Source organism: Myotis lucifugus, unplaced genomic scaffold (genome assembly GCF_000147115.1).
Source record: "Myotis lucifugus unplaced genomic scaffold, Myoluc2.0 scaffold_159, whole genome shotgun sequence".
In the NCBI taxonomy this organism is placed as follows: domain Eukaryota; kingdom Metazoa; phylum Chordata; class Mammalia; order Chiroptera; family Vespertilionidae; genus Myotis; species Myotis lucifugus.
This window is the reverse complement of record NW_005871207.1, coordinates 1,301,577-1,316,462: the sequence shown is the minus strand read 5'-3', so window position 1 is coordinate 1,316,462 and position 14,886 is coordinate 1,301,577. Positions and strand designations below refer to the sequence as shown.

The following is a 14,886-nucleotide window of genomic DNA, read 5'->3' as shown; positions in this document are numbered from 1 at the left end:
TTTTATTGGTATGGCTACTGCTATTATCTCTATGTCATGTACTTATAAAAAAGAGAATGTTTGGAGAGATGGTGGCACAATGGTGATCATAAAGGAATAGTGTCAAAGGAATATGCTTTAAAATATAATCTCATTGGGTTAAGATTATAACCTTAAAGTCTAAGTTTTTATTACAACATAAAGATTCTGCTTTCTAATCATCGTTTGAGATCAGTCATTTAGAATTATTGTTTTTCTGGCTGTTTTCTCCTTCATGCTATAGCTTCTGAAAAAAAGCCAAAAGCCAATCTGGGTTTGAAATAGAAATTGCCAGATAGCAAGGGCATAAAAATAAACTCTGGATATGATTGAATAATTCTATAGCACTGATTATATTAAACGAGGAGGAAAATATATGTGAGCTAAGCATATATAAATAAAAATAATGTAATATATGCTTCCATGAAATATATGCCAGAGATTGTCTGGGTAAAGGTTTTTGAAATAAGATATATAATTAAAAGATAGTCTCTACCAAATTATTTTGGTCACGAATTTCCCATTCTGTGAATAAAAAATTATGCCCTAAATGTTGACATCTGAAATTGTTTAATTTGAGACCCAGTAGGACATTTGCACACTGAAAATTAGGGGCAAATAGATGACTGCTTTTGCCAAATGAACTGCATTATCCAGCTGCTTTTTCTAATTCACAGACTTTCAATTCAAAAGAACATTTTATAGATATGGATTGATCATTCCCAAAATGGTTTAATTCATTTTAATTTTCAGTGTACAATTTGGAGAAAACAGATTTAGAATAATTGTATGTCCTATGTTTTCTCTGATTCTCCCTTCATTGTATATATGGTCATAACTGCAAATATGCCACATCTTACATTCCAAGTATACTTTCTCTCAAATAGGGTAATTTAAAAATATTTCTTTTGTTTCAAGGAAAATTATAGTGTTTAGACACTAGTTACAGTTAATCTTCTATATCATTGTATGCTTTTTAAGCTTTATTGGGGTGACATAGGTCAACGTGAACATATAAGTTTCAAGTGTGGGTTTTTATGTTACGAGATCTGTATATTGCACCGTGTGCCTACCACCCAAAGTCAAATCTTCTCCTGTCACTATATTTTAGGACCCCCTTCTCCCCCACACCCTTCCCTCTGGCAGCCACCACACTGCTGTTTATGTTCAGGAGTTTCAGAACTATATGATTTCACTCATATACCACATATGAGTGAAATCATATAGTTCTTAGCTTTTTTTGACTGACTTATTTCACTTAGCATAATGTTCTCAAGATCCATCCATGTCGTTGCAACTGGCGCTATTTCATCCTTTCCTATGGCTGAGTAGTATTCCATTGTCTATATGTCCAGTCCTCTTTATCCAGTCCTCTACTGCGGGACACTTTGGTTGTTTCCATGTTCTGGCCACTATAAATAATGCTGCAATGAACATACGGGTGCATATACCTTTGTGAATACATGATTTTGAATTTTTCGGGTATATACCCAGTAGAGGGATTGCTGGGTCGTATGGTAGCTCTATTCTTCATTTTTTGAGGAATCACCATCAATCTATGCTTTTTAGAGCATTGCATTGCTAATGTTGTAATCTCAAATTATAATCAATTGGTAAGTACATCTCTGACTGGACTGAAGAATATGTTTTCCTTTTGTTGTAAATGTTGCTTGATTTTTAAGGAGAAAATGTAATAACTAATGCATTTATACTGCAAATAATGGCTTATCCTTTATTCCAAAGCATTACATATTTATTTTGTACTTTTTCATATTATCAAAGGAGATATAATTTTGTTACACATGCAATATTGTCTTCTAAGTCAGTGGACTAAGATGTAAATGCCTAACGGTACAAGAAAAAATGTTCATAATGGGAAACATTATTTCTATCTTAGCTGTCAAGGCTCACACCCTGAGCCAGACTTCGCATCTACTTTCAACAAGTGTTGTGTTGGATGCTTTTGTCCCTTCATAGAAATCTGATTGCATTAAGGGAACATATTCATGTCAGGATCCATAACTGGACTTATTTTATGACCATGCAGACATGAGTTAAACAAACTGGCTTTTACTACCTGATTCTAAAAATAATGGATACTTCAAATCAAATACATGGCCCATAAGTTTTTCCTTCAATTACAGGATAAATCATCCAGCTTGGTATTTAAACTGTACATCCCACCTATCAAGGCAATAAACATTCACATTATCGTGAGTGTTGTTTAGAAAAACACATGATTGAACCACTGAATACTGAAGGGAAACACTAAAAGCCGATACAACAGTATTTCAAGTGTTTAATTTTTCATCATATTGAATATGAAACAAGGTGAAAAGGCCTAGATGCCATCATATTTAAATCAGCTGCACAGTAAAATAATCCTTACCTATGATGAGACAAAACTCTAGGTGGGATACTTGGATATCTTCTATTCTAGGAAAGGTAATATATGTTTTATTATCAGTAAACAAATGCTAAAATTTGTGTTATGGTTTTTAGTTAGTTAATATTTATTCACAGGTCCCGCCTTTCATTCAATTTTCCAGAGTAAATCTATTCTCAAAAACATGGATTTCTGGCTTTTCTCTAAACTTACAAAATAATTATAAACATGAGCTTTGCTTGTGAAAACATAAAAGAATTACATACTTTGGATAGCCATTTAACACATGAAAATATGTTGAAAATATTTTCAATTAAGTGCTTCAAACAGAATAATGTAAAAATCCATTTTCTCAATGTTTTTTAATCCAGCCATCCCCTGGACTTTTTGAATTTAATGCTTTTACCTGTTGAAAGCATAATAAAAGGAAGTACCAGATTTACCAGTTAAAATAACCACTTAGCTTGATTTAACTTAATTTCTGATTTGTGTTCTTCTAACATACAAATTTAGCAAGAACTGGGTTCATCAGAAATATGTAATAGCTGATCCTTACTTAGGAGGAATGTAAATTGTGAAAGACTATTCAAAAGCACTATTCATTCATAGACCAAAATAACATAAAACAGCTACATATAGTATTTGTTTGTCAATATTAAGTTGTTTTCAGATAGATAGCTTTTGTTTATATCTTTGAAAAAGTAAGAATCATGTTTGAGAGTAGAGAAGGTACAAAGTTTAATTCAAAAATATTTTATACCAACTTTTTCTAATCTTTCAGTGTATTTAATTCTGCTCATTTAACAACAGTGGAAATATACCTCACTAACTTCCACATCTTTATCTAATTAAAATTTCAGATGAAGTGGAAAATATGTAACCAAATATCAAAAGTGTTTTCTCACACACAGGCTCTTATACATCTCCTATACACACTTCTATTGGAGCGAACTACCACATGGATCGATTCACATTTATTTGTTTGGGAGAGCAAAACACTCAGCATCTAGTATGTATTGAAATTATAGAGATATTAAAAATATCTGATAAAATTAATTAAGGTAAAATTTTAAAATTAGCTATAGAGACTTATTATGGTAGAGAAGTTAAATTAACCTATATTTAAGGGGGAAAAATACCTCCGCTTTGAGAGATACCATGGAGTCTATCATTTTAGATAAGTATTCAGATATTTTAGATAAACATCTAGTTGATTTGTAGAAGCCTTTGAAAAATTTATGAAATTATTAGGCTTTTATTTTAGTGGAGAATGGATTAAATAAATATAAAATAATAATACTGTGATTTATAATTGTCCACATCTTAAGGGCCATGTATCAGTCCATTACAAGCCCAAATGAGCCTCATGGTTTAGATACTATTATCTCAAGCATGTCCATGTAACCAAGGTGAGGAGATGTACTATCACATAACTGCAGAATGTCTTTCTATGAATATGCTGCAATACTCTTGCAATTTGACTTGTAAAACTAAGATCAGCTTACCTATTATATTTTAGAAAGCCACATTATTTGTCAAGGAATAATTTTGAAAAATACAATAATTAAGCCCTAACCAGTTTGGCTCAGTGGATAGAGCGTCGGCCTGCAGACTGAAAGGTCCCAGGTTCGATTCCGGCCAAGGGCATGTACCTTGGTTGCGGGCACATCCCCAGTAGGAGATGTGCAGGAGGCAGCTGATTGATATTTCTCTCTCATTGTTGTTTCTAACTCTCTATCTCTCTCCCTTCCTCTCTGTAAAAAATCAATAAAATATATTTAAAAAAAAAACAGTAATTGACTCAATGTGCTTTACTTGAGCATGACATTCTGCCCTAGATTTTTTTTGTAAATTGTTTATATCAATATATAAACAATAGAGGCCCAGTGCATGAAATTCATGCACTGGGTGGGCGGGGGTGGGTGGGTGGAGAGGGTCCCCTCAGCCCAGTTTGCACCCTCTCATAGTTGGGAACCCCTGGGGATGTCCACCTCCCGGCTTGGCGGAATATCCCCAGGCCTAAGCCGGCACTTAGACATCCCTCTTGCAGTCCGGGGCTCTTGCAGTTCAGGACCCCTCGCTCCTTATCACCCACCTGCCACAGAAGTGGGAGAGGCTTCCGCCACCACCACTGTACTCGCCAGCCAGCCGTGAGCCCAGCTTCTAGCGTAGTGGGGGACGGGGGAGGAACACTGCTCAACCAGAAGCTGGCTTGCTGCTCCTTAGCGCTGGCCCTGCCTGCTGGTGGAGGGGGATGATCGGAGCTGAGCCAGACATGGGAGGGGCTGTGGGAGGTTGAGGTGCTCTGTCCCACCTCTGCAGAGGCGCTGGGACCACACAGCCCCCTCTCCCGCCTCTGCAGAAGGGAGGTGTGCCGGGACCAGGCCTGTGCCGCCCGCCTCTCCCACTGCCTCTGTGGAAGGAGGGGCGCCAGGACCATCATGGCTGGCCTGGCTGCACAGGCTCACTGGCCCCGTCCCCTACCACTGGTCATTCAGGAAGGTTGTTCTTGTCTAGGCTCTGGCAGCCCCAGCTTTGTCCAGAAGGTTGTCCAGAAGGATGTCCGGAAGAACATTCAGCTATCCGGTATAATAAACATATTAGTTCTTTAATTTATATGATTGTTTTCTTCAATATATGTTTTAAATTAATTTTATTGGGGTGACATTGGTTAATGAGATTATATGAATTTCAAGTGTACAATTCTATGATACATCATCTGTATATTGCATTGTGTGCCCATCACCAAAGTCAAATCTCCATATATTTGATCTCCTTTACTCTTTACTGGCCCTACCATCCCCCTTCCTTCTTGCAACCACCATGCTATCTGTGTCTATGAGGGTTTTTTGTTTGTTTGTTTGTTTGTTTGTTTTAATCCTCACCTGAGGATATGTTTTTCATTGATTTTAGAGAAGAGGAGAAATAGAAAGAGAGACAGAGAGAGACAGAAACATGGATGTGAGAGAAAAACATCATTGGTTGCCTCTCATAAGCATTCCACCTTTCAGTGTATGGGATGGTGCTCCAACCAACTGAAGCACACAAGCCAGGGCTGGCTATGAGTTTTTGTTTGTTTTTCTTGTTTGTTCATTTGTTGCTTTCAGTTTTATATCCCTCATATGAGTGAAATCATATGGTTCTTAATTTTTTCTGTCTGACTTATTTCACTTAGCATGATGTTCTCAAGACTATCTTCAGTGTCTTAAATTTTAAGTGTATTTTTTAACTTTGCTATTAGTTATGAAGTATGTAAGTTCCAATCTTAGCAATAAAGCAGGAAGTGATATCGGTCACAATACATTTTTACTAAGGATAATCTGCTCTTCCAAATTCTAGATGAGATTAATTTCTTATCATAAACTAGGGGAGGAATGTCAGTATTAGAACTGATTATTTTTTATTTGGATTATTAACTTTTAAGAGCATTAAACACTTAATTAATACCTAAGTATGTGCCAGACAACATATAAGCAACCACCATACATGACTAAGTTGTTTAATGACACAATAGCAATGAAAATGTCTTAATTAAAGTATATGTCCAATGTTCAGTATTGTTTATGATACATAAGCCTAGTTTATTGCATATTTTAAATGAATGAAGATGTGAAGGATATATAACCTAATCAATATTATTCTTTATTTATAAATATTATGTATAATTTTGAGCTTATGCCAGTATTTTGTGAGCCTAAGTAAAATATATCTGTACAGAGAGATTTAACAGATTTATCGATAGTATTCTTATTCTTCTATGATATTATTTTCTAATATTAGAGTTAACCTATTGCTTTCAGTAATTTAAACTTATATTTTAATTAACCAACCATATTAAATTCTTAAATAGGATCTTTCTCCTTTTTCTGTTTTCAAACATTGAAGAGGTATTGCCAAATTTTAGAATTCCTAGTTTAAAGCCTATTTTAATTATATCCTTTTTTTTACCCAATACCACCTTTTTATTTATACTGAGCATCTATTTTAAATATGAGAATAAATATGCTATCATATTTGAATTTTGATATAAATATTATTGGATATATTTTGAGTTGTAATTTTCTTATAGCATGTTGTGTTATGTTGCTTTTCTTAATAAACACATATTTGCCGAAACCGGTTTGGCTCAGTGGATAGAGCGTCGGCCTGCGGACTGAAGGGTCCCGGGTTCGATTCCGGTCAGGGGCATGTACCTGGGTTGCGGGCACATCCCCAGTATGAGATGTGCAGGAGGCAGCTGATCGATGTTTCTCTCTCATCGATGTTTCTGGCTCTCTATCTCTCTCCCTTCCTCTCTGTAAAAAATCAATAAAATATATTTTTTTAAAAAAATAAATAAACACATATTTTAAGCTGGACTAAACTATGTGCAGGTCTCTCATTTTGAAAAATCTATTTAAAAAATAAATTTGACTTAGCTTATATCCTCTGATAATTCATATATGATAGAAATAAAAATCTTATTCCTAGTGATTTTCTGTCATTCTTAATAAAACATAATTGAATAAATTCAACACTTTTGAAGGTCAATTATATTTTGAACACTATAGGCAACAGTCTGCATTTTTATTTTCATTACCATTCTCTTGCATATTTAAAAGTGTATATTTAAAATGGTGTATGCATTTTAACTCTAATGGAGAGAATTATAAAATTCTAAATTACTGAAACAATGTTCTCTACATTACCTTGTTTTTTAATTTTCTTGGTGACCATGCTTCTGGAATGTCGACATTGAATTGTCAGATTAATTCACTTAGGCATTCCAAGTGCGATGGATCTTTAAGGGTGAACTATTTTTGAAACACTAAAAGTAATTTAATTGACTATTTTAAAATGTGAAAAACATCTTAAATTGTCAATTTAATCATTTATGATAAGTTTCAGAACTTAAAAAAAGTTCCCAATAAGATTATACGGCACCTTTCCACAATTTAACAAATGTAAAAGCCTCTGTTCAATTTCATACTGATGACATGCATTTTCTGGCTAGATTTAAGAACTGTATTTGAATAGATGTCATTAACATTCTTGTTTGTTAAATGCAGTAGTAAATATGAGACTTAGAGTGATGGTTGTATCTGAAAAACGACTAAAGTAGCAAATGTAGATGTAATACGTATTATTTTTTACTTGCCTGGACTTAATATTTAAATAACTCATGTTAGCCAGCTTTTGTTAAGTTTCTACTATGTCATTTAGACCTTGAGTACACAAATGCACTATTCTCACCAATAAATGCTGATAAGCATGTACATAATACAAGGGACTATGTTATATATGATGAAAATCCGATGAACAGACTCCATAGTCCAGAATGTTTGTATGAGTTGGGAGCAGATGAGAATTCATACCCATAAAATTATGACAGAATTTTGCTATCTGCAAAGAGAGACACTAAGTAAATGATTCAAAGTTCCAAAGGATATGAAAAGAAAAAATGTGTAACCATGTGGCTCAGCACAAGCATCATGTACAAGGTAGCACTTAAAATTTGCCAGGAAGCATGCATAGAATAACAATTACTAAAAATAATGTCCTTCCTTCCAGAGCATGCCAAATAGTCTAATGAAACATGTCAATGTAGCATGCAGTTTTCCTCCTGCTTCTTGCCGAACTTAAATAGACTTGCATAGTATTTTCCAAATAATATGTAGGTAATGTGCAAGTGACACACTTAAACAATGTTGCTCTTGTTATGATTAAAATGTAAAAAGTCAATGTTTGCTCCTTTTGATGATTACTTGTTTATTTGTCTCCCCAAATATCTTGTATCTTCAGGCTGTGGAGGACAATTGTTATTTTCTCACCACCATGCAAACAGTCCTTGCCACAGTGCTTGACAGAAAGAGTGCAAAAATGTTTTTCCTGCAATATTCAGAGGCAGATAGAGAAGTTCCTCAAGTGCAAGACATTACAAGGAGGTTAGTGTGGCTGGAGATAGTGAGTGTTGGAGACTACGTTTGAAGCTTTTCTTACATAGTATGTGGACATATGTAGGCTATGCTAGCATTTTGTAGTAAAATTAACTAGAATTTCGCAAAACAAGACTTGATCAAATGCTGCTGAGAAGTATGGCAACAGAGAACTAACTTCAATCTTAACAAAAGCAGTTTTAGTTGAGTACTTTCAGAGGAGTGGAGTGTGTCAGTGTGTGATTTAAAATGAGCTAGAGATACATGTATGGAAAATAATTTAATAAATTGTGTTCTGAAGGAGAACAAAGCTCTTGGTAGCTACAGGGAGACTTAGATCAAGTAAGATTGATAGTTATGCTGTTGTTCTTTGTTTTGTTTCGCTTTGTTTTCATTGCAAAGTTTTGGAAAATTGTATTGGGCTCATGTGAATGACTGACTGACTAGGTGTGTATATGGGAGGGAGGGAAAGAGGAAGGGGGTAAGAGAGAAAGAGAGAGAGAGAGAGAGAGGATGCAAAAAATATAATAGACACGACGTGGAAGATTACACTCAGATGACAGATATGGGGTTCCTAGTTAAAGTTCAAATAAAGATGGGAGCAAAGATTTAACAGGAAGAGAGATAAAGAGGGTAGGTATAAGTGTATATATGTTTGGAGATTTGGTGGTAGAAAATAATGAAGTTCATCTCTTATGCCTTCTGTTTTCTCAGCACACAGGCAAGTATACCAGCTAGGCGTCACAAAGGAACAGAGGTTATAAGGATTTAGAAGAAAGAGGTGAAGTTACTAAATAATCACGTTGATACTAGGAGCTAAAGTTAACTGAAGTTAATAATCATGTTGAGGCTAGGAACTGAAGTTAACGAAGAAAGTTATACTAAGATTGTCTAGAAGCATCATATATCCCATTTGGATTTGGGACCATGATTGGAATGCAATTAAAAATTATGGTTTTGTCATATTTTGTATTGGATTGCATTGAACTCCACAGTTTTGCTCTCTATAAAAATACTTGGATTTCTTCAGCTAACCTCAAATTAAACAATTCTTTAAACATAATCATTTCCTTCCCCACACACATTTTATATCTAGTGTTTTCTATGAGAAAATGGCACCACTTTTTCCTGTGCAGTTTAAGCCAACTACTTTGGAGTCATGAGGTTTCTTCCTCACTTATCTGACCCATTAAATACACCATGAAATCTTGTTTATTTCACTTCATACTTCCCTCCTGAATTCACTTTTATCTCTGGCCACTAGAACCACTCTTGTCATGCAACAGAGCACTTTTTTGGATCAATGCAATAGAAACAAAATGGCCAATTGCCTCTATCTATGCTCGTCTCCAATCTGTTCCCCATACTTCTGTGAAATGGTCTCCTTAACACCACTTTGGTCTTATTATTCCCCTGCTCATTTTTATTCTTTCATGAAAATCCCAAGTCACAACTGTAAGGTGTTTATAACCTGGTGTCTCTTTTCCTGTCTGACTTTAACTCCGTCACTTGATTCCTATTATCTGCCTGATCAATTCTTTAACTTCCTCCATCTCCCTGTTTATTCTCCACTTCTTTTGGTCCTATGGAAGGATTTCCCCCTCTATACTGCAATACTCAATTGGATAATATTACTAATCTTTTACAACTCAGCAGAGATTCAGCTTCCATGGAAAAGTCTTCGTTGACATCCCAGTCTAAACTAGGTGTTGATGTTCACTCTCATAGCTCTCATTCCTAGTGTTATCATGTGTATAATTACTTATGAAATGCCTTTAAGACTCATAAAGTCAGGCCTATTTCTATCTTGTTTATTTCTGTACCCCAGTACCAAGAAAAAATGTCTTCTTACCACACATGCTGAAAGAATTTTGTTAGACTATTAAACAGAAAGATATATTTATCAACATTTTAGTCACATTTATATTGTTTCCTAAAGTTCCCATGGAGGATTGAATAGCAGTTTTACACATACCATATAAAGTTATTAAGTTAAAAGTCTCTCATTAAAAATAAAAAATGACTTTTGTTTAATGAATGATAAGTAAATTTCAAATTTGCACAATAAGTGGATTGGCACTTCATGTCTTTGAAAGCAAATAGTGTTTAAAGTGGGAATAAAAGGATAAAAGAGGAAAATTGGATAACTTACCTAAGGATAGTACTGGCTGCTACAGCAATCCTATTATAAGAAAAATAATATTTTAAATCTTCTCCTAATCACTTAACTACAAGAATGCCCTTAATACTATCAAAAAGCTCTTATCTTTCCAATACCTTCACATTCTCTCTGAATTTATAAGAGCATTAAGGCTTTACTATCACTATAATTAGACCTACTGGAAAAAGTACCTTCTTATTTTTGTCAGGTCCTGATTATTCAGTGGTGGCAGAACACCTTAGCATGGATTACTAAAATCCCAGATCAATTATGGCACTTGCTACTTAGCCCCAATTAATTATGTCTATCAACATTTTTTATTGAAATGCAAGTTTGCCTTTGAGCTTAACAAATGGTCATTATTCATGAATAAAAGCTTTTAAATGTATATATATATATGTATATGTATACAGTTAATTTTAATAATAGAAAAATATAGATGGTTTTTAGCTTAAGTAAACTAAGCCATAAAAAAACCCAAACCATGAGCTTGGTATCTGTTGGTCTTCAAATGGCTCACACTGAGCAGCTGGAATATTGAAATTTGACTTTATTAGCCACTGAGAAAGAAGAAAAACACACAAGTTTAGGGAATGCACAGAATGAAAAGATTTACTTCATTAGCACTTATTTACCTGACCACCAACTTAGAAATGTCAACAAAAATATCAGGGAACATTATCTTTATGTGATTCCAAATAGTTCAATCTTTATGCCATTCCAGTCATTCATTTATGCATTATATAACAATTTATGAACACCTACTGTGGTCAAACACTGTGATAAGTATTGTGAATGAGACACATTTTCTACCTTTCATAGATAATTATAATTTGTATAAGCATGACCGATATTAGAATAGCTGCATGTTGAACTGAAAAAGAAAATTCTAAAATGGAGTAAAAGGTAAAACAAATGCCTAAAATCTACCTCCTTCAGAAAGCAATGCAATGTGAATAATGCACCAATTCATTCATGCATCCTCCCCAATCTAACAGAATTTTAAGGCACCCACTGATTAATTAATTTAATAAAAAAATTTTGAGCACCTACTATGTACCATACCATTTTATGAGCATAGTGGCAAATTTGCATTTCTTTAACGTGTGATATAGTAATGGAGAAAATGAAAATTATATTCAAAGCACTACTTCAGTTTTAAATGCAAACAAGTATTTACTGCCCGTTATAATTTCTTATAAGCTCCTGTAGCATAAAAAAATCATTAAATATATAAAACATTTTAAACATGTTTAATTTAAAGATTTAACGTACATATTTGATTCTCTGAATGAATAGCCTGGTATTTATTATTCAGAAGCTTATTTAAAAATTAAAATTACTGCAAAGATTGTGCTATATGTAACCTGTGTATAGTCGTCAAAATAATGACATGATTCACAAAACAAACCCTGCATCTGTTCCAGGGAAAAGCTTAGTCTCTTATTTCTTTTGACAGTGTGCAGACCTGGGTTCTTCAAAGCCTCACCTCACAACCAGAGCTGCAGCAAATGTCCACCTCACAGTTACAGCCAGGAGGAAGCTTCCACCTCTTGTGTCTGTGAAAAGGATTATTTCAGGAGGGAGTCTGATCCACCCACAATGGCATGCACAAGTAAGGAAACCCACGGATATTTGGTGATGCTCACTTTCACCAGTTTGAAGAGAGAGCACGGTGGAGCCTGTTCCATTCTATTACCATTTCCCCTCCAACAGGAATAGCGTTGAATCTTCCAATATAGGTGTTCACCACATTTCAGTCTTCTTGCGTAAGCATTGAAAACGTTGAGGCTCATTTCTCACTCACTGTGAGAAGCATCCATTCTCCCGAATTTCAATGTCGACATCTAAGACACAGACGTAGAATTTTGCCCTTTATTTTGTGAGTTCCCTTAGTGGCAGCCAAACATGACTTTGATCAACCCACTTCCCCGTTCATGGTACATGTTCTTCTTCTTCTTCTTCCAAGCCAGCTTTCTAACCACCTAAACATGCAGTCGATGCCACTTTCACTTTTTGTTCTAACTGGCACCACTAAGCTGCAAAGGCCAATGAGGTCATTTATAGTAGAAGACAGGGAATATTACAAGGATGTGGATAACTAACTGGGTGTTGGAGAATCGGTTTTAAAGGCCAAATATAAGAGAAATTATTTAGCTAGGATTTTCAAGCAGTTGCAGTGTTTCTTAGGATTGAGTTTCCTTAACTATTATTAATTATATGATCAGATAACCATATAATTAGAATGATGAATATTAAACACCTAATTTCAACATTAGCAGTGAATGGATTCACATCCATCAATGATTCTGGTGATTTTGTTTTTCTAGTGTTCCGTATATATTTCTGGGAAGAAAACAAATGTATGTATTTGTTTGCTTCATGACAATACTTTTCTAGTTTTTCACATTCATGTTCTCTATAGCGAATAAAAAAAAAAATGAAAGAGAAGAAAAGTGGATCCCTTCTCTTCATAACAGTTAATTTTCATGGCCTGCCTTGTTTTAAGTATTTTAGATTCCATTACATTGTAACTTCTCTCACAGACGATGACAGATTTTTGAAACTTAGTTTCATTAGTATTAAATATAAAAAGTCATACCATACCTTTAATTAAATAATCACAAACTGAAATTTTATCTGCATTTCAGTGCAGTGAAACATATATTCACAGTTCCTCAAATTATTGATATTGGTTAGCTTTGCATTGCTAAAGATCATTCTTTTATCACCAGACCGATAATTTTATGGGTTAAGTGATTACTAATTATAAATTATTCCCTTTCACATGAGTAAATGGCATTATTCCATACACTTTTAGGAGACTAAATTTTAATGGAAGAAATATAAACTATGTTTGAATGTGGTGCATTTTGGTTGCGGTGGAGGTTATTTTGATTATTCAGAGCAAATAGTTCCCCAAATAGTAGGGAAACTGTTGGGTAGACAACAGAATGGTAAATTAGAGAGAGAAAACCATGTCTTGAGATACTTTTAAAAATCGTAATTTTCTAGTATAATTTTCTTTAAGTGGTCCAGGCATGATCTTTCTTCTTCTTAGCACAAATGTGAGCCTCCATTCTATAAACTTGTTAGATCGGGGGGTGGAGAGACCCTGTGCTCTGGTGGCGAGGGCTTCTTAGCACTTAGGACCTGAGGCTTCATATTTTCTCTGTCTCCAGGTGTGCGAAATTCTAACACTGTCTCAAAACAACACCAATTTGTATGCATTTCTCAAAAAGACTGTTGGGACTTGTGTAGACAGTTTTACAAATATATATTCTGTGAGTGTGTGTGTTCTCTTTTACAAAGACCGCATATGCAGATGGCTTGATTGATGTTAAGATGAGAATCTAGAATTTTGGCTCTTTGGAGTTAAATTAATAGTTCAATTCCTTTTAATATTATTTATATATATATATATATAATTTGGAAAACAAAATGTAATAAACCTAGAGGAAAATAAAATCAAACTAAAATAAAGATTCTAATGAATCTCCTTAAATCAAGGGTACGTCTCACAGTTCTACTTTGGTTCATACATCGCATATATAAATGGCCAGTGGAATTTCATTACAGTATTTTTAGGTGCAAGTCTGTCTGAGCTTCTACTTTTTACTTATATTTTAGGACTTCACTTAAATTTGAATCTCATTTTAACTTTAAATTTGAGTTTCAGATGAGCCCCCACCCAAATATTGAGGGGCTGTTAGTAGCAGAGTCAGAAGAAAAGGAAGAATCAGATTTAGAGAAAAGGTGTTACATGTGCGTGCATTCTAGTTGGTAGGAAAAAAATCCCAGAAGTCTGGTATCTTTCTGAACAGATATTTTTCAGGTATTTTTTTTACCACTTTCTTAGAAGGAAACTTATAACATTTGATTTTTACTTACATTTTTCTCCATAATTTCCATTATTAAATATTAAATAAGTTATAGTAAACAATAATACTTGTAGGTTCATCTTAAGTACTTGCTTCAATTTAAAAGTGATTCTATATACAAGTGTGTAAAACTGTACACATGGAAAAATTCACAGGGTTCAACTATAAATGTTGCTGGGGATTGTTTTGCCAAAAAGGGCAACTCTTTGATTATAGACTCCTTTAATTTAAATAATATTTTGTAAATATTAAGTAACTTTCCTATTACTTTTAAATTTAGGTCTTAGCAGTAATGACTTTATAAATTTTAGGTAGAAACTAATATGAATCCCTATGTTTAGAACAGACAGTGCATATTAATATAACTATGTCATCTTAAATTTGCTTAATTTTTGCTTATGAACCATTCAACTACCACCATAGTCTATTTTATTTCCTGTCAGGAAATCTTTACTAATCAAGTCTGAAACAAATATAAATTTACTTTCTCTTTGAGAACATCTGATCACATAACAGTAACAGCTG

The 14,886-nt window shown here is 34.1% G+C and overlaps 1 protein-coding gene across 4 annotated transcripts in view; it reads left to right on the top strand.

The window, feature by feature from the left end:
- The window catches only part of EPHA5 (EPH receptor A5), a 284,303-nt gene that overhangs the window by 112,755 nt on the left and 156,662 nt on the right, over positions 1–14,886 (top strand). For all 4 annotated transcript variants that reach the window (XM_014461706.2, XM_014461703.2, XM_014461705.2 and 1 more), the window contains exon 3: positions 11,940–12,095. In XM_014461706.2, the coding sequence (XP_014317192.1) occupies positions 11,940–12,095 (156 nt within the window). The remainder of the gene's footprint in view (positions 1–11,939; positions 12,096–14,886) is intronic.